Below are 21,364 nucleotides of genomic sequence, written 5' to 3'. Positions count from 1 at the left end.
AGCAAGCTAACTAGCAAGAACAAAAACAATGAAATGCGGTGGAATTTACGCATTCTTTGACAAAAAAAACAAATGATGAAAATGATCAACCAGAAGATGATGATGATGATGCTGCTACCGAACATCAGACAAAAAGGGGTGGCTTTGTGAATTCAGGTGGCTAAGTAGGGACAAAACTATCAGCACAATATTCTGTGAGTAACGTTACTGTTGAATGTCTGGAGTAATAGCAGTAGGGAAGGACTTATTTTGCACCTGGGTCGAGCAACTTAAAGCACTAGTCTTTTCTAACACACAAATTAATCAAAAAGTGCATCGGGGCAGGTGTGGAAGCAACATCACTACGTCTACTAGCTACCAGCCGTAATTGACGGTTTCCACTAGTAACCATAGCCGTGGCTATATCGTAAAAATGCATGAAGACCAAAATGTGCCTTTTGATCTTAATTTTAAGGTTTGGGTTAGATATAAGGTTAGCAGTGTGGTTACATTTTTAGGTTTAAAATCACATTTTTTAAGAAGAGAAATAGAAGAAATAGGCAGGTTTTATGACTTTGTGGCTGTGGTCACTGGTGACGATTGTATTTGACAGGCAACAGGTGGCAGCCCAAGCTGGTCAACAGGCAGTGCTAAAGATGAAATTTAACACAGCTTACTGAATTGCCAAAGACGAGATGGCTTTTACCAAATTCAGATCCATGTTACTCACCCATAAAAATTTGTATGGATTACAGTTTGAAGTGGGAGCTTTAGCAGTAGCTGCCCATACATTCTGCAAAAAAACTACTAATTTAATATCACTAAAATACTAAATTAATGCTGGCACTGTTAATATGATTTTATAGATTTTCATAACAGAGACAATGCAACAACTTTATTGATGTCATAAACATGACCAGGTGATAATGTTTTTTGTAATCTGAATTGTATTCATACTTTTAAGCGTAATTCAATTGTCTCTCTTACAAGCAGTCATCTTTTCTAAATGGAATATTTGTGTATGATTAAACAGGATAGACCAATAGTTATGTTTCTACAACCATTGAATGAGTTTCACAGGATTTCATAATTGCAAACTATAGCAAAAAAAAAAAAGCTAAAGCTAAAGCTTATCTGTGATATGACAACTAAACTAAAGACTCTTTTTAAAACCGTTTTGATTTTAAATCATACATACATACATACATACATACATACATACATACATAACATCATACATAATTGTTTAGCCACAATGAATTTCAGGTGTGTAATTTAACAAATGGCAAACAAGTGTAGGAGTCGTACTCACTTAGCTACCTACAGTAATCCAAGGTGGTCTGACAGCTGTAATACTGAAGCTAATGTACTTTTACAAACTACAAACAAATGTGATCAAAAGTTAAACCATTCATTGCAGCAATAAAGTATATATAACGTATATATGAATGTTGTGGTGTAGCTTACTCATATGTTAAGTAAAATTACTTTTAGTTTAATTTCTTTTACACTTTTTAAAAAGTATTATTTTAGTGCCTTATTGCATGTTTGTGATTTAAACAAATTCTGTACAGGCTTCCTTTTCATTTTGGTTAGTATTGTGGAGTAACTACAATGTTGTTGATACATCCTCAGTTTTCTCCTATCACAGCTGTTAAACTTAAACTTTTTTAAAGTCGCCATTGGCCTCATGGAGAAATCCCTGAGCGGTTTTCTTCCTCTCTGGCAACTGAGTTAGGAAGGACGCCTGTATCATTGTAGTGACTGGGTGTATTGATACACCATTCAAAATGTAATGAATAACTTATCCATGCTCAAAGGTATGTTCAATGTCTGTTATTTTACCAATAGGTGCCCTTTGCGAGGCATTGGAACACCTCCCCGGTCTTTGTGGTTGAATCTGCGTTCGAAATTCAATGCTCGACTGAGGGACATTACAATTATCTGTATGTGTGGGGTACAGAGATGAGGTTGTCATTCAAAAATCATGTATAACCACGCCAGCCCAGGACCTCCACATCTAGCTTCTTCACCTGCGGGATCATATGAGACCGGACAGCTGATGAAACTGAGGGTTTGCACAACCAAATAATTTCTGCACAAACTGTCAGAAACCATCTCCAAACCTGACTGTGGTTCAGCGTCGTAACTGACTTCAGTGGCCAATTGCTCATTTTCGATGGCCACTGGCACGCTGGTGAAGTGCTGGCACCCTGGAGAAGTATGCTTTTCGAGAATGAAATGTGGTTTCGACCATACTGGGAGAGCAGTTTGCTGATGTCAACATTGTGCCCCATGGTGGGATTATGGTATGGGCAGGCATAAGCTAAGGACAACCAATAAAATCACAGTATCGAATCGCAAGACATATCGTGTCGACACCAAGGTCCCTGGCAATTCCCAGCCTTATTCCACACTGAATGTTGTCTCCTTTTGGGAAAGTCATCCATCAAGGTTGAGTCAGAGTTGGCGGGTTGCCGGGGGCAAACTACCTGCCCTCAGGACACCTACACCTCCCGGTGTCACAGGAAGGCCATAAAGACCATCAAGGACAACAACCACCCGAGCCACTGCCTGTTCACCCCGCTATCATCCAGAAGGCAATGTCAGTACAGGTGCATCAAAGCAGGGACCGAGACTGAAAAACAGCTTCTGTCTCAATGCCATCAAACTGTTAAACAGCCGACACTAACATTGAGTGGCTGCTGCCAAAATACTGACTTAACTCCAGCTCACTTTAATAATGGAAATTGATGTAAAAAATATATCACTAGCCACTTTAAACAATGCCACTTAATATAATGTTTACATACTCTACATTACTCATCATATATGTATATACTGTACTCTATCATCTACTGCATCCTGCCATCTTTATGTAATACATGTATCACTAGCCACTTTAAACTATGCCACGTTTATGTTTACATACCTTACATTACTCATCTCATATGTTTATACTGTACTCGATACCATCTACTGCATCTTGCCTATGCCGTTCTGTACCATCACTCATTCATATATCTTTATGTACATATTCTTTATCCCTTTACACTTGTGTGTGTATAAGGTAGTAGTTGTGGAATTGTTAGGTTAGATTACTCGTTTGGTTATTACTGCATTGTCGGAACTAGAAGCACAAGCATTTCGCTACACTCGCATTAACATCTGCTAACCATGTGTATGTGTGAAATAAAATTGTATTTAATTTATTCGAAGGATCTTGCCATTACCATATAAAAGTTAAACTCCTCTTAATGAGGCCATCCATTACTTCTATCCCACACTGTATCCCAGGTCACGTTTTGCTGTGTTCAAGTCTAACGGACAGCCTTGTCCTGTCAAAGATGCTGATTTACAACAGACACTCTAGCTGATTACTCAAAGGTGCTAGCCTTAGCATTTTCGCTGTCAAGAAAACATGAGTTTGTGCTTGGAATTTGCAAGACACCGTCTAAGCAAGCCTCTCTCTTTACAAAGAGAGTCTCATAACTCCTTCCTGTGCTTTGGTCTATTCTCAAAATCCAGACCAGTGAAATGCCTTTGCTTGGCTACTCCTCAATAGTGTAGTTTATCCTTACCAGATTTACAAACACACCTGGAAAGGGTGGCTTGTCATTTTTGTTTTGTTTTTCTCATTAATAATTCCATACGGTAATAAGTGTTGAGGGCATGGCCACGTTTTCAGAAAGGCCTATTTTTGTTGAGTGTCTGGGATACAAATGACTGAGACGTTGTTGAACAAAGATATGGAAAAGGAACTCAATAAATAGACATGAAAAGTGATTCATAGGCCCCTTGAAAGGCCTGCCCACTCAGGTGAATGTGCTTTTGAAGTGAGATCAGGTGATGCCCATGTTTGTGATAAGTTGGTGGATTTCACATCTGTATATTGATACACTTTCTGTTAGACACAAGGACATGGGCTTCACAAACAATCATTAACACCATCATTAACACTTGACCATAACGAGTCTCTTTTAAATTAGCTAATTTCTGTTTGTCTGTGCAAGCCTGTGACTTTGCGACATGGAATTCCATCCTCTAGTCTAAACCGATCAGATTTCATAATAAACACAGCATGAGGAAATGTCACCCATGCCTCAGAACTCTAAAGGAAGGGTGTGTCTCGGGTTACGCAAGGACCCATGACATCACTCGGCTCGGTTGCAGAAGAGTGGCAAATTGGAGAGCAGGCTTTCTCCAGACAGGACTGAAAGTAGGAAGCCGAGATATTTCAACACAACTGCACTCTACTCACACTCAAATCACAGGGTATTTAAAGCACCAACATCCATTTGTCTGATTAATATAATATTTGACCTTAAAAGCACAGTGGCTATTGACATGTTCTGCGGTTTTACCTTAGCTACCTGTAACCCTGACCCTGCACAGTCACTCTGTATTATTCCACCCTTGCATCTCTGTCCCAGTTCTCACCTAGCAGGTTAGGTATGGAATGAAAGACCATGCCTGTCTCCCTGGTGTGATAGTATTCAGCCAATCCAGGTCACAACAATGTCTGTCACTCACTTGTTGCATTGTCATGTCCTTATGGAATGCTGTCACCTGCCCTGATCACATGTGCCATATAGTAAGCACATTGACCGTAGGTCACACAGAAATGTTAATTGGTTTCTTTTCGAAACCAGTGAGAATGTAGTGACTGCCAGACTGTAATGACTAAGAAAATTAGATGACACTGGTAATAACGTGATGATTGTTAATGGTAATAAATCAGCAGTTTGGTTTTAGAAACCAGAGATGGCTACACGTGATAGCATTGTTTGAAGGCACCGCTGAGCACAGGATTGTCTTCAATGTTGAACAAGGGTAGCATAGAGAGAGACCTTTGTCATTCTATAAGGTTGTTGAGACACACGTACATAGGTTCTATATTGTGCTCCAGTTGCAGACTGTCACACCAGTGCCAATTTACCTCAGACTTTGAGATACTAGAAGATAAGCGAGGTTGGCAGATTGAGTACAGTAATGTATTATCTGTGCTGTGATAAGGTAAGCATACATTAGTCATCTTTACTGTTGTTGCTGTGGATGTACTTCTTATGGAAGGGGAGTATGTCTTATGCACTGAACTGAAACCTTAATTATTATTTTATTTTTTGTCAGAGTTGGTAGTTGACCTCTAAATATGTAGTCATGATGACATGGACTTATTTTACAAGCACTTGACTGTGGGCCATTTTATTCATAGGGATTATTTTGTTCATGGTCATCTATGGATGCATACTGGCTGGGCTTGAAGGGCCAACAATATGGAAGAGATTCAGTTAATTTATGTTGAGGTTTATGCTACAGTGCCTTGCGAAAGTATTCGGCCCCCTTGAACTTTGCGACCTTTTGCCACATTTCAGGCTTCAAACATAAAGATATAAAACTGTATTTTTTTGTGAAGAATCAACAACAAGTGGGACACAATCATGAAGTGGAACGACATTTATTGGATATTTAAAACTTTTTTAACAAATCAAAAACTGAAAAATTGGGCGTGCAAAATTATTCAGCCCCCTTAAGTTAATACATTGTAGCGCCACCTTTTGCTGCGATTACAGCTGTAAGTCGCTTGGGGTATGTCTCTATCAGTTTTGCACATCGAGAGACTGAACATTTTTCCCATTCCTCCTTGCAAAACAGCTCGAGCTCAGTGAGGTTGGATGGAGAGCATTTGTGAACAGCAGTTTTCAGTTCTTTCCACAGATTCTCGATTGGATTCAGGTCTGGACTTTGACTTGGCCATTCTAACACCTGGATATGTTTATTTTTGAACCATTCCATTGTAGATTTTGCTTTATGTTTTGGATCATTGTCTTGTTGGAAGACAAATCTCCATCCCAGTCTCAGGTCTTTTGCAGACTCCAGGTTTTCTTCCAGAATGGTCCTGAATTTGGCTCCATCCATCTTCCCATCAATTTTAACCATCTTCCTTGTCCCTGCTGAAGAAAAGCAGGCCCAAACCCTGATGCTGCCACCACCATGTTTGACAGTGGGGATGGTGTGTTCAGCTGTGTTGCTTTTACGCCAAACATAACGGTTTGCATTGTTGCCAAAAAGTTCAATTTTGGTTTCATCTGACCAGAGCACCTTCTTCCACATGTTTGGTGTGTCTCCCAGGTGGCTTGTGGCAAACTTTAAACGACACTTTTTATGGATATCTTTAAGAAATGGCTTTCTTCTTGCCACTCTTCCATAAAGGCCAGATTTGTGCAATATACGACTGATTATTGTCCTATGGACAGAGTCTCCCACCTCAGCTGTAGATCGCTGCAGGTCATCCAGAGTGATCATGGGCCTCTTGGCTGCATCTCTGATCAGTCTTCTCCTTGTATGAGCTGAAGGTTTAGAGGGACGGCCAGGTCTTGGTAGATTTGCAGTGGTCTGATACTCCTTCCATTTCAATATTATCGCTTGCACAGTGCTCCTTGGGATGTTTAAAGCTTGGGAAATCTTTTTGTATCCAAATCCGACTTTAAACTTCTTCACAACAGTATCTCGGACCTGCCTGGTGTGTTCCTTGTTCTTCATGATGCTCTCTGCGCTTTTAACGGACCTCTGAGACTATCACAGTGCAGGTGCATTTATACGGAGACTTGATTACACACAGGTGGATTGTATTTATCATCATTAGTCATTTAGGTCAACATTGGATCATTCAGAGATCCTCACTGAACTTCTGGAGAGAGTTTGCTGCACTGAAAGTAAAGGGGCTGAATAATTTTGCACGCCCAATTTTTCAGTTTTTGATTTGTTAAAAAAGTTTGAAATATCCAATAAATGTCGTTCCACTTCATGATTGTGTCCCACTTGTTGTTGATTCTTCACAAAAAAATACAGTTTTATATCTTTATGTTTGAAGCCTGAAATGTGGCAAAAGGTCGCAAAATTCAAGGGGGCCGAATACTTTCGCAAGGCACTGTATATGTAAGATTCCAGGGAATCACTTTCTCTAATGGTGGAAATCAAGGATTTATCTTGGTCTTGAGTATCGTTTCAGGGCCAAATGTGTGATTGAATTGTGATGCCAGCCTCCTTGATTTGACCTGCAGGGATGGATACATCAGGGTAATGTTTGTGAGAAGGCGGTATTAAAAATTAAGGAAATTAATCGTGGCCCCTTACAGCTGACTTGATCAATCGTTCTCAATCATTCGCCGGGCGTATTGGACATGGTGAGTAATAATTTAGTTTTTGCAACTCACTTTCTTAAATGGATGGGCACATTTGGTCAAATGTGCATTGAGAAAATAGGCTCTAAATGGATGGATGATGTGATATATTGGTGTCTGCAGGAAGCTTTTGTCCCGGTATAGACAGACATGACAAACATGCATGGTTGAATGGAGTCACTCTAGAAGGTTAAGTAGAGTACAGCTTTCCACTTGCCCCTACAGCGTTGCATCTAATCACAAAGACACGAGCTCTTTAGCAACGCCAGGCTTAAGTGATTCCTTTGGAATGCTGTTGCTATGGAGGGTAGTTGCAAATGAGAGCCACAGGGCCTGAGCCTGTTGTTTTCTGTAGATAAACTTTTTTAAAGAATTTAGTCAATCAGAAACTATTGTGAATGAATGGTCAAATTCTGGTTCCAGCATAAACATACTCTACTGTAGCTGTGTGGTCACATTTCAGGACATGTTAAATAGTTTGAATACCAGAGAAGAAATATTGCTCGACTGGTTTTGGCTGACACTTTGTGCCCTCCCACAGTCTGCTCTGCTATATTCTCAAGAGTTTAAGCTCCAGCTGAAAAAGCTGTGAAAACAACCAAATTATAAACTGAAGGAGATAATATTTTGAAAAACAGAATCTATAAACCTTCGCTATCGCCTAGTCAAGAAAACAGTGTGGTTCCCAACTTCCTAGCTATAACAATTTCAGTTCTGCATACCATCTTCTCATTTATTTATTTTTTAACCTTTTATTTAACTAGGCAAGTCAGTTAAGAACAAATTCTTATTTTCAATGACTGCCTAGGAACTGTGGGTTAAGTGGGTTAACTGGCTGTTCAGGGGCAGAACGACAGATGTCAGCTCGGGGATATGAACTTGCAACCTTTTGGTTACTAGTCCAATGCTCTAACCACTAGGCTACCCTGCCACCCCTTATAGAGAGGTATAGAGAGGTCTCCAGTCTTACAACTTTACCCCTTTATTATAGCTAATGCTATTGGAGCAGATGCCCATTCATCATACTGTATGTGGAAAGGTTCACCACCAGAGGGAACCAAGTCACAGTGTACCTTCCACTCTATTGATTATTGATAGTAAATAGACACTGTGTACAAAACATGAACAGCTTGAAAAACCCAGCACTTCAATATTTTGTCTTGCCCATTCACCCTTGGAATGGCACACATACACAATCCATGTCTCACTTTTCTCAAGGCTTAAAAATCCTTCTGTAACCCGTCTTCTCCCCCAATTCCCCCCCCCCCCCCCCCCCCCCCCCCCCCTCAAGGCACCAACTCTAGCCCAAACTTTTTTTTCTTTAAGGTCCTCAGTATTGGACAAATAATTACAATTCTTGCAAAAAATATATACAATTTAGATAGGCCCACCGGGCAAAAAATGGACCAGCCCATCTGGTATTTGCCAGAACTGCCCTGTAGCCAGTCAGTATCTGACTGCATGATTTGCTACGTCAACCAGGCACAGTACATGGAGTGGATCTATTTGTTGATTTGTCAAGTTATGGGTTGCACTTCAATGTTCTAAATGGGAGCTTTTGAGCTATGGAATAAAATATTTGCGTCATCATGTACTCGGTGGTGCCTAACTTAAAGCAGAAGTCTGAATTGGATGTGAGCTGACAGTGGAAACTGCTGCTCAGTGTCTCATTCTAACATGTATAGCTTCTAGATAAGTGGGATGCTCACAGGAAATGATCTGATAACTTCCCTTAACCACATTCTTTGCAATATGGTAGCACTAATAGTAATACAGAGGGGTTCCGCCATTTTATGTGCAAAAGACAAGGTATATCAGTCCTTTGTTCCTCAGCCAACATTTTTAGAAGATACAAACAGACCGACATGAACAGCAAAGAAACACTTGGTTTATGAAGCTCATAACTCTTTACCATCAGTATGCACATTCAATTTACTAAAACAACTCTACACCAGCATGTCCAAGGGAACAGATGACACATTGCAGACAGCACTGGCAGCATTCTGGGAAAAATCTCTTCTCTCTGTCGTGGATCGATTTGTTGCATTTGAAGTTCAGTGTGTCGGTATGACCTGGAGCATTAGGGCTGCACTGGTTCCAGGAATCTCACATGTTTAACAACACACAGGTGTCCTGGTTATGTTTTCGAAAGGCTATTGCAAGCAGCAGGTCAGGCCAGGCCGTGTCATGCATTGCCTGCCATGTTAGCCTAATGCTAAGTCCGCTCCAGGCTAACACTCATAAGTTGAAAGGCTATGAGAACTACTACATGACTGAAAGACTGGCCTTTGGCAAGCCGTTGGACCTGAAGGAAGGCGTGCTGCAAGTAGATAATTTGCAGTACATTGTTCACTGGGCTGATGATATTACTGTGTAACTTGGCATAGCTCCCTTTCTTGTTTAGCCTTCAACTCGGTAGCTGGGGCACGACTATTATAAGTGACACGATGACGAACGGCTTAGACTTTAAATCACGTAATATGCACAGTCGACTGTAATGTCTTAGTTTGGTGGACTTTTGAATTTGTGACCTGATTTTTCCAAGACCTAAACAATGTGATATTTGGCAATCTGTAAATTATCAATAATTACTTTGTTTCCCATTCTCCATTAAATGTGTTTAGAAAGAGGGGATAGATTAAATGTATATAATCTTTCAAATGTTTTATTTAGAAGCATTGGGTACAGAGGACAGTCATAAAAGTTAATGGATATACTTTGTTGATATATATATATATTGTAAAGAGGGTGGGGTCAACTACTGACTTTGAAATAGGTGAAGCCTGCTGTTTACTATTGCCCGAAAAAATAATTTACTAAGTGGGAAGATCCAAGAATCAATCCTTGTCCAGACTGTTCATTTGTTTTCAGTGAAATTTATTATTTTATGGTGTCAAGTCTTTTTCACTCTTTCTTTTGCAGATCAGACCCCATTGACATACAATGGCAAGCGCTGGCTGGATAGATCTTCGCTATGGATGAAGCTTGGAAAGGCCGATCAATTTCATTTGACTGCCCTATAACATCCTGGCAATGTGGAGAGCCCCCAGAGGCACTGAATCCCCAGTGCAGAATGATCCAGGCTGGAGAATGTCTAACACCGCTACTTCAGGAGTTAAACAGCTACGCATAAGAACAATCGGACTAGCGATCGGTGACCAAATAATTTTGTCTGGATTCCAGACTTCCTAGCTAGGGACTTTCTGAAACATTTCTCCCGGTTTCTGTGACATTTAAGACCTTTCCAAGTTGTGGACAAGGTAAAATCACCTTTCTCTCAAGCTGCGGAGAGGTGGGAGTAGTCGCCCATGTGTAGCAGGACAGTAACTGCTGCTAGCGGAATAACGTAGCCTCAGACTGTCTGGGGTTCCTCTCGACGGGACGAGGGATCCCACCGCTACCACCAAGCCTCAGTCTGCCTCACCGAGTGACTCCACTCACGTCAAAAGGCAGACCCTCTATCCAATGGCATGGGTCAAGTTCTTCAGGAAGCCGGGGGGCAATCTCGCCAAGTCCTACCAGCCGGGGAGCATGCTGTCTCTAGCCCCCACCAAAGGCCTGCTGAACGAGCCGGGGCAGAACAGCTGCTTTCTCAACAGTGCGGTGCAGGTGAGTCATATCTAAACAATGAATAGTAAATGATTACTGCATGCTTTCAGATAATTGCAATAAATGCTTTGTTTTTCAATGACTATATATCCAGAACAATAGGATGGAAGTAGAGACACTGTTAATATCTGATAAGGGACATGTGCATTAATGCAAATTGTAACAATGCCCAATCCCTTGATTTGAAATACCTGGTAAACCAATACAAAACATGATCTCATTTCCAGGAGGCTTCCAGGAGGCTTATTAAAGGACTAGACAGCATCTCCCTCTAGACAAAAAAATATTTACCACCACCAACATTACTTTATAACCTCAAAGCCAATAGCTTAGTCACTCTCTAAATGCTTCAGTACTTCCCGGCAAGTTACTGGAAGGTTGTTTTTGCCTCGTGGGAAGGCATTTGGCGGACTCTTCCAGGCCGTGACTCAGAGGGCGAGACATGGCTGAGCTGGATGAAGACGTCCGCCACCCAGGGCTTTGTTTCCAAGGAACAGAACCCCCCACCCCTCTTTCTTTCCTCTCCCTCTCTCCTCTTTTTATTTTTTTCCCCCCTTTAATTTAACTAGGCAAGTCAGTTAAGAACAAATTATTATTTTCAATGACGTCCTAGGAACAGTGGGTTAACTGCCTTGTTCAGGGGCAGAACAAAATATTTTTACCTTGTCAGCTCGGGGATTCGATCTTGAAACCTACTAGTCCAACGCTCTAACCACTAGGCTACCTGCCGCCCCAGGCCATGTTGTCCTCATGACAATACTTTCACAATAATATGTTTTCTTCAATCCCCTGTTCAGGTACTGTGGCATCTGGACATCTTCAGACGCAGTCTGAGGCAGCTTCCTGGACACTGCTGTCTCGGAGACTCATGTATCTTCTGTGCGTTGAAGGTATGCGCCCTTCAACAAGTCTTTGTTGTTGCAAGTAATCCCAAATGTAAAAAAAATGACATTTGTAGGGCTTTATCGGTGCTTTGATAGCATTACCAATAATTTGATTTGACATTTTGTTGATAAAACACATTCAGACAGGGGATATTGAGCTTTGAGGGAGTAGTTAGTTGTCCCTTGAACTGCTATAAATAATTATTTGTAAATGTTTTCATTTGCAGAATTTAATGAATGAACTTCTTTCGATTAAGGCAGCCCCCCGCACCTCTGATTCAGCGGGGTTGGGTTAAATGCGGAAGACACATTTCAGTTGAAGGCATTCAGTTGTACAACTGACTAGGTATCCCCCTTTCCTGTTCTGCAGGGCATCTTCTCCCAGTTCCAGCACAGTCGGGAGCGCGCCCTGCCCTCAGACAACCTGCGTCACGCCCTGGCCGAGACTTTTAAGGATGAGCACCGCTTTCAGCTGGGCTTCATGGACGATGCTGCCGAGTGCTTCGTAAGTTCCTTTGGTGACTGACCAGACTTTCTGGCAGGTGGCAGGGGGCCTTTGAGCAGAGGCGAATAGAGTGGAATGTGTGTATGTTTGTTTGTGTGAGTTTTTTTTTTTGGGGGGGGGGGGGCTGTAACAAACATTTAAGCGAGGTCATCGTCTGAAAGAGGTATGTCCCTTCTCCCATCAATCCCCTCGACACAGCCTCTAATATATCATGGTGGTGGGTTATGTAAGACAAAACACAATCTTTGGGCCTTCACTGTTTCCTCACTGTATTATGCAACACCACTGAGTGGTTTAAAGTGGTCTTTGAGCATAGCTATTCAGTACACTTGTGTTTAGTTTGCTAACTTCCAAACATTTATCCTACTATAATAACAGTGGTGGACAAAGTACCCAATTGTCATACTTGAGTAAAAGTAAAGATACCTTAATAGAAAATGACTCAAGTAAATGTAAAAGTCACCCAGTAAAATACTACTTGAGTAAAAGTATAAAAGTATTTGGTTTTAAATATACTTAAGTATCAAAAGTAAATGTAATTGTTAAAATATACTTAAATATCAAAAGTATAAATCTTTTCAAATTCCTTTATATATTAAGCAAATCAGACAGCACCATTATTATTTTTTTTATATATATATTTTTTAGGATAACCGGGGCATACAACAAAACTCAGACCTCATTTACAAACGAAGCCCGTGTGTTTAGTGAGTCTGGCAGATCAGAGGCAGTAGGGAGGACCAGGGATGTTCTCTAGATAAGTGTGTGAATTGGACCATTTTCCTGTCCTGCTAAGCATTCAAAATGGAACAAGTACTTTTGGGTGTCAGGGAAAATGTATGGAGTAAAAAGTACATAATTTTCTTCAGGATTGTAGTGAAGTAAAAGTTGTCAAAAATTATAAATAGTACAGATACCCAAAAAATGACTTAAGTAGTACTTTAAAGTATTTTAACTTACTTTACACCACTATGTAATAGTAATGCTTTGTTACCCTGTTCTTTCTAACACTTATTCTAGACCCAACAGAGAAAAGGTCATTACCATCTGAGAGCACGATGTTCAGACGCTTCAACACCAACTAAGAAACATCCAGGATTTTAGGAATTTTACTGTACATTACGTCTAGTTTTAGACTTCATCTTGGCTAATGAATTAGTTCATCTTTAGCCCTTTAGCTATAGGGCTTAGGTGAGGCTACACCACAGTATATTATGTTCTCTGTCTGCCTGCATCAGGTTTGTCACTGTAGCGTAATTGCTCTAAACCGAGTCAGCACAGACATATAATCATTTCCTGTTTAGCGCAGCAGGTCTTGAGTGGGGAGGACATTCACTCAGGAGAGCTCATTATACAGTGGAGGATAAACAGCAGAGAAAATGAAGTCTCTTTCTCTCAAGAACAGGAGGTGATGAGAAAATGAGCGGTCAGCCAAACCGATAAACCAATATGCCCACTCTACGAGCTTTCCGGCAACACAGGGAACCAGTCACACGAGCCGTTTACGTCAAATTTACCTCAGATTCCCTACCCAAGTCTGTTATGAATAAGCAATGATTTTCAAAGAACCACAATCCAATGAAATCCAAAGTGGTGGTTGAAAGGTCAGGTGCCAAAGAAAACAAAAAACTTGCTGTTTGAATTCTTGTTCTGTAAACAATGCCCCTTTTTCAGAGTGGCAACAATGCTGTTTCAGTTACATAGCTAGAATAAAAATGTTCGAACACCTGAGGTGACGTGATATCAGGTAGAATGGTTAAAGGAGCTTCTGCATACTGTGTACAACTTTTTTCCCCCTCTCCCCTTTATTCTTATGTGCAGTTTGATCAGATAGTCCTTTGTCAGGCATGTCACCTTAACCATTCTAACATTGTAACAACTGACTTCATTCTGTGTTTATTTCTCCGCGGGCGTGAAGTTGCATGAACCTTCTGCTGTGTGTATGTTAGGATTTGGCAAGGTTATACAGCGACTTTCTCTTCATCTAGATTTTCCCATGGGAATCTTGGGTTTACATGCGTAAAGTAAAGACCGACGCTCTGTAATGAAATGCTTTAGCAGTACGACCTGGATTTATTTATGAGCAGAATTAGCCAGTGTCAGAACAAATGGGCTGTGTGGTTATGGAGGTCTAAAAGCAGCCTGAATGTTTCATAAACCTAGGGGGATTCCATAGCAACAGGAGCGAGTTTCAAGTGCTTGCACACGGACTGGTTCCTTAACTACAGTAGTGAGGCACAGCATAACTCCCTAGCTGTTAAATGTCACAAAACAATACAGGCTCATACCGATGTATCAGGGGGGGAAAGTATTTATTCTCTATACTGGTACATTGGGGAGAGAAGCTGATAGCTGAGGGTAAGTTGAGGGTAATACATGCTGGGGATAAAGAATAAGCTGGTGATTCGTAATATTGTAATCGAGGGGGATGATTACTAGTTTCAATTTGGAAATTAGAATGTTCCCATGGATAAGATCGAGCAAACTTTGCTAATGGAATATATTGTGATTTGTTGACCACTATTGTCTCAATCTCTCATGGAAAGACCTACGTAAACCTAACTGGTACTGTCACCATCCTATGGCAGTGGTTCTGCCATTTTCGTTTTTGCCTTAGCACTACACAGCTGATTCAAATGATCAACTCATCATCAAGCTTTGATTATTTGAATCAGGTGTGTAGTGCTCAGGCAAAAAAACAAAATTAGCACCCACTTGGGCCCACTGGGCCAGAATTGAGGACCACTGTCCTATGGGATACGTAAGATAACAAGCAGCATTAGTTCCGGATCTTGGGTTTTTATTTAGATGTATAAGGATTGGGCGAGGGCGGTGCTAAAACTGGTGTGCCCACACGAATGATGAACACAAGTGAAATTATCGTAAGGGGTGGCTTCAGCTAAGATTTTCCTTTTGCGAGGGTGGGGGACTTTGCAAACCAGAAATCTTAATTTCTAACATGCTTAATGTTTTGTATACTCCGTGTATAGGGAATAGTAATCTCGGTTAACCCAGAACTAAAATATTGCGTAATTTGGTCATATGCTTGATTAGGTTATGGGGGTTAGGGTTAACCCATAACCTAATCAAGCATCTGATCCAATTATGCAATATTTTAGTTCTGGGTTAACCGAGATTACTATTCCCTATACACGGAGTATACAAAACATTAAGAACATAGACTGACCAGGTTGAAGCTATGATCCCTTATTAATGTCACTTGTTAGTGTAGATGAAGGGCAGGAGACAGGTTAAGAAGGATGTTTAATCCTTGAGACAATTGAGACATGGATTGTGTATGTGTGCCATTCAGAGGATGATTAAGCAAGATAAATGATTTAAGTGCCTTTGAACAAGGTATGGTTCTACATACCAGGCGTACCGGTTTGTTTCAAGAACTACAATGCTGCTGGGTTTTTCGTACTCAACAATTTCCTGTGTGTATCAACGATGGTCCACCACCAAAAGGACATCCAGCCAACTTAACACAACTGTGGGAAGCATTGAAGTCAACTTGGACGAGCATCCCGGTTGAACGCTTTTGACTTCATGAATCCATGCCCCGACTAATTGAGGCTGTTCTGAGGGGAGGGGGTGCAACTCAATACAAGGTAGGTGTTCCTAATGTTTGGTATACTCAGTGTGTGTATTCTCATTTCTTATCGGCATACTATATTCCCACAGGAGAACATTCTGGAGAGGATCCACCTGAATATTGTGCCTGAGGAGACAGATGCCTGCACCTCCAAGTCCTGCATCACACACCAGAAGTTTGCCATGACACTCTATGAACAGGTTAGAGAAAACCACATTTGGCAGGTCTCTAGCTGGAAGGTTGCTTTGATGGGTAAAAAACAACATGGTCTGCAATACATGATAGATCAGAGGAACTCATATCTGACCCTTGAGGTCACATGTACTGCAGGTTTTGTTTTCTTCTTGGTAGTTTATTAATTGATTTGTAACTAGTGGAAACTTCTCCCCGAAGCTGAAAACCAGCAATGCTTTGGACTTCAAGGCCCGAAGTTAAGGGGGCAGTAGATTAAGTCTGAAGACCGGACACAAACCACAACACACCCGCCACTTTTCCTCTCAACTCTGACAAACACTCCATTCTCTCCCATCACAGTTTTCACAAACAGCCCACAGTAGTAATTTCCCCATAACCATCCCCAAACTACTACCCCTCGCGAAATGACACGCTGACTTGATAATTAGTGCTTGGCAGTGGCTAAGCGGCGCCTAGCTAACGGCCATGTGTCTGTATTATGTTCCTGTTCCCCTCTCCTCTGAAGTCTGTCTGCCGTAGCTGTGGGGCATCCTCTGACCCCCTGCCCTTCACTGAGCTAGTGCATTATGTCTCCACCACTGCACTCTGGTAAGCCATGCTTATTGTTTTGAAACTGACGTCACACAGAACACATTTCTCTATGTTCCTCGTAGGGTTACTGAGTGACTTTTGTGCTTTCTAGCTTTGTCTCTCTCTACCTTTATTTCCTTGTCTCACACTCTCTTTCATTCTCAGTCAACAGGTGTATCAGAGGCGGGAGGAGTCATTTGGAGAGCTGCTGCAAGCGGCCAGTACCATCGGGGATTCCCGTAACTGTCCGGTAAGTGGCTGCCCCATCAAGCATTAAGAAAGTCATGCATGTCAATGGAAAATTCATGTCAGGATGCACCTTCATCTCCATCACACTAAACAACTACTAAGAAGGGGAAATTCGGAAAATCACTAGCAAGACAACAGAAGATCAACTGTGAAATTGTATTTATGGTTCTTGTTACTTAGTTGGCTAGTTACGTTGCTTAGTTTAGTTTGTTAAGCTGGTTAGTTAGCTCTGCTCCCCTAGTTAAGTCTCTTCCCTCTCTCTGTCATCAGAGTAATTGTGGCCAGAGGATCAAGATCCGCCGCGTCCTAATGAACTCTCCAGAGATCGTCACCATCGGTTTCGTGTGGGACTCGGACCAGTCAGACCTCACAGAGGACGTCATTCGCTCGCTGGGGCCACACCTCAACCTTTCTGGGGTAAGGACAGCAAGCCAGCAGGGACAAAAAGCACATTACTACGAAGCTCAGTTCATTAGGATAGCGCTATGTCAGTCGGTCTACTCTTGTTTCGTTCAATGAAAGTACACCTACTACCATACCCCATTCAAAGGCTCTTCAATTGTCTCAAGGCTTAAATATCCTTCTTTAACCTATCTCCTCCCCTTCATCTACGCTGATTGAAGTGGATTTAACAGGTGGCATCAAAAAATGATCATAGCTTTCACCTGGATTCACCTTGTCAGTCTAGGTCATGGAAAGAGCAGGTGTCCTTAATGTTTTGGACTCTCAGTGTATGTAAAGTTGGGTAGCGCTTTATAATAACACCATGTAACCAAGCATTTATAATGGATTAGTAAATAGTTTATTCATGTATTATTCATTACTCCATTCATTGCTCCATTTAACACTCAGAGCACTGGAATTCCATAACTACTAGAATGGCCCTGATGGCCTTTCTGACGATGATATTTCAATTGTATAAATAATCCATAATAATTTGACAAATGAATGCATTGTGTTCAAATATAATCAGTCAAATGTATTGATTGATCCAGAAGCGATAGTCTTGCCTACCAAGCTGGCCCTTCCACTCTACATCTAACTACATTTCAAATAATTTAGCATTCAAAATAATACATTTTTGCCTAAAGACAAGATTAAATTGACAATAGTCTGATGGGTGACAATATTATCAATTGTCAAATCGAGAATGAAGGGACTGATGACCTGCACTTGAGAGTACCAAATAGCACTTCTTCCATATCATCCTATAGAGTCCATGCAGGCCAGACATTATGATTGCTATACCCTAACAGAAAGAGCAGATTCCAAGGTTTCTAATGAACCTCTTCATGCCAAACAACTCTACAAATTCCGCGGATGGTCTCCGTTTCAAAATATAACTTTTCCCAAGAATAACCGTGGTGCCGTGCATTCCTCATGTGAGTAGGTTACTGGTGACAATCAGCAATAGCCATTTGGAAAACAATCCTTTATTTTCTTCTGTTATATTCCATTATTATATATATATTCCATATTTTTACTGTAAAATGTTTGTTGACTATGGTAGGGCAGGTCTGCTAAATGAACAAGTTGATTTCATTGGCATGGCACAGCCATAGATTGGCATGGCACAGCCATAGATTGGCATGGCACAGCCATAGCCTTGGCTTCTAAGCACGGATAATAAAACTCAAAGCATGCTATTCTGTTATTTTAAATTATAAATTGCTTTGTGTCATATTTTTCATGACCTTCCTAAGTGGAATATGAATGGATTTCTTTGTGATTATGTACACTGAGTATAGAAAACATTAACAACACCAGCTCTTTCCATGACAGACTGACCAGATGAATCCAGGTGAAAGCTATGATCCCTTATTGATGTCACTTGTTAAATCCACTTCAATCAGGGTAGATGAAGGGGAGGAGGCAGGTTAAAGATGGATTTTTAAGCCTTGAGACAGTTGAGACATGGATTGTGGATGTGTGCCATTCCAATGGTGAAAGTACCTTTGAACAGGGCATGGTAGTAGGTGCCAGGTTTGTGTCAAGAACTGCAACGCTGCTGGCTTTTTCACGCTCAACAGTATCAAGAATGGTCCACCACCCAAAGGACATCCAGCCAACTTGACACAACTGTGGAAAGCATTGGCGTCAACATGGGCCAGCATTCCTGTGGAACGCTTATGACACCTTGTCCATGCCCCGACGAATTGAGGCTGTTCTGAGGGAAAAGGGGACGGTGCAACTCAATATTAGGAAGGTGTTCCTAATGTTTGATATTCTCAGTGTACATTGAAAACTAGCAAGGCAGAGAGCATCAGAATGACTCAAAATAAATGTAAATGTTTATATACTCTGCCATTTTTAAAGTCATGTCCCCCTCGTCCTTGTCTTTTCCTAAATAAGTCTATATAACACACTGTATTTGTATTTATTATTGATCCCTATTAAAAAATGCAGCATTGGTCCAGCAAAATTAAAGCAGTTATATACAATTAAAAACATTTACATTACATTTCATAACAGATTTCACAACACATTAAGTGTGTGCCCTTAGGCCACTACTCTAATACCACATATCTACAACACAGTCCATGTGTGTATAGTGCGTATGTTATTGTGTGTATGCGTGCCTGTGTGTGTGTCTTCACAGTCCCTGTTATTCCATAAGGTGTAGTTATAACCTGTTTTTAGGAAGGAATGTAATTTTTGGATTGGTTTTCCATCAGCCGGTTCCTGCTCCTTCTCTGATTGCTGATGTGCCGTGCTCAGTTAATAATAATCCCGATAATTGCCTCAACTGAACCTAGCCTTTACCGAAACTAGTTTCACACACATAACAGCAGATTAAATAAATGAAGTATAGTATGATTGGGAAAAATGGGTGAGTTGATGAGCGAGGAGAAACAACTATGCATAATTGTGTAGGCCTAATCACCAATTGTGAATGAAGAATGAGGCGGGCCATCCTATTGTATTGATGTATTGTAATTATAATCTGAAAACGGTGTACCCTATATCAATCCACTGGCATTCAAGTGGTTTTATCAATTTACTCTACTCCTACTTGGAGTAGGCTACACAGTGAGAGTGTGCCTCAATTACAATAGTAAGACCAAGATGAATGGAGGCACATGCTGCGTTAGTGTTGCTACAAGATCTGAATGAAAACGACTGATGGCAGTGATGACATTCTGATGATTATTATTTTGATTCATGCTGAATAGATTTCCATATCTGAGAAAGGATCCATATCGGGCAGCAGGTGAGTGAGTTCCGGATAATGTTTCGGGTTAGATTGCACAGCTGTGCTAGGTGAAAGGAGGAACTCGCCGCTGGCCTGTTGCGGTGTTCTACAACATGCTTGACTTAGCTGTTATCATCACACGTGTTGCTCAAGCTGTGCATGAACACCATGAGCAGGAAAGACTTCATCAGCAGTCTGGCACACGTGCTACGTGAGCGACATTTCGGGCCAAGTTAGCAGCAAAGATTCAACGGGAGCCATTGCCCGAGCCAAATTGCGCACAGCTCCCGGGGAGGAGAAATTGCATGGTGGGCAGATGCACTCGGAACAGAACCCACAACACCTGTTTCAACTGCAGCTCCTGCAAGCAACTTATTTGTGGGAAGTGTTGCAATCAAGTGAAAGTGAGGAAGATTTGCGCTGACTGTTACAATGGCTTGTGAAAGTATTTGTTGGCAAATGGATATTTGGGGGGGGTGTTGTATCATTTTGATTTGCACAACATGCCTACCACTTTGAAGATGTAAAATATTTTTTATTATGAAACAAACAAGAAATCAGACAAAAAAACAGAACATGAGCGTGCATAACTATTCACCCACCCAAAGTCAATACTTTGTAGAGACACCTTTTGCAGCAATTACAGCTGGAAGTCTCTTTATAAACTTGGCATGTCTAGCCACTGGGATTCTTCAAGGCAAATCTGCTCCAGCTCCTTCAAGTTGGATGGGTTCCAACTCCAATCTTTAAGTCGTACCACAGATTCTCAATTGGATTGAGGTCTGGGCTTTGACAAGGCCATTAGAAGACATTTAAATATTTCCCCTTAAACCACTCGGTGTTGCTTTAGTAGTATGATTGGTGTCATTGTCCTGCTGGAAGGTGAACCTCCGTCCCAGTCTCAAATCTCTGGAAGGCTGAAACCGGTTTCCCTTAAGAATTTCCCTGTATTTAGTGCCATCCATCATTCCTTCAATTCTGATCAGTTTCTCAGTCCCTGCCGTTGGGAAAAACATCCCCACAGCATGATGCTGCCACCACCATGCTTTACTGTGTGGATAGTGTTCTTGGGGTGATGAGAGGTGTTGGGTTTGTGGCAGAATTAGCATTTCCCTTGATGGCCAAAAAGCCCAATTTTAGTCTCATCTGACCCATGTACCACTCTTCCGTAAAGCCCAGCTCTGTGGAGTGTACGGCTTAAAGTGGTCCCATGAACAGATACTCCAATCTCCGCTGTGGAGCTTTGCAGCTCCTTCAGGGTTATCTTTGGCCTCTTTGTTGCCTCTGATTAATACCCTCCTTGCCTGGTCTGTTAGTTTTGGTGGGCGGCCCTCTGTTGGCAGGTTTGTTGTGGTGCCATATTCTTTCAATCTTTTAATGGTTTTAATGGTACATCGTGGG

At 41.3% G+C, this 21,364-nt stretch overlaps 1 protein-coding gene across 1 annotated transcript in view; it reads left to right on the top strand.

Moving 5' to 3' along the window:
* Positions 1–21,364, top strand: part of LOC110531744 (inactive ubiquitin carboxyl-terminal hydrolase 53) — a 64,919-nt gene that overhangs the window by 12,450 nt on the left and 31,105 nt on the right. Inside the window, exons 2-8 of the mRNA XM_036987590.1 lie at positions 10,086–10,772; positions 11,570–11,662; positions 12,027–12,161; positions 15,846–15,956; positions 16,457–16,539; positions 16,687–16,771; positions 17,041–17,187. Coding sequence (XP_036843485.1) covers positions 10,629–10,772; positions 11,570–11,662; positions 12,027–12,161; positions 15,846–15,956; positions 16,457–16,539; positions 16,687–16,771; positions 17,041–17,187 — 798 coding nt within the window. The 5' untranslated portion in view covers positions 10,086–10,628. The remainder of the gene's footprint in view (positions 1–10,085; positions 10,773–11,569; positions 11,663–12,026; positions 12,162–15,845; positions 15,957–16,456; positions 16,540–16,686; positions 16,772–17,040; positions 17,188–21,364) is intronic.

This window comes from Oncorhynchus mykiss, chromosome 9, assembly GCF_013265735.2.
Source record: "Oncorhynchus mykiss isolate Arlee chromosome 9, USDA_OmykA_1.1, whole genome shotgun sequence".
Lineage (NCBI taxonomy): Eukaryota > Metazoa > Chordata > Actinopteri > Salmoniformes > Salmonidae > Oncorhynchus > Oncorhynchus mykiss.
This window is presented reverse-complemented; position numbering and strand designations above follow the sequence as displayed.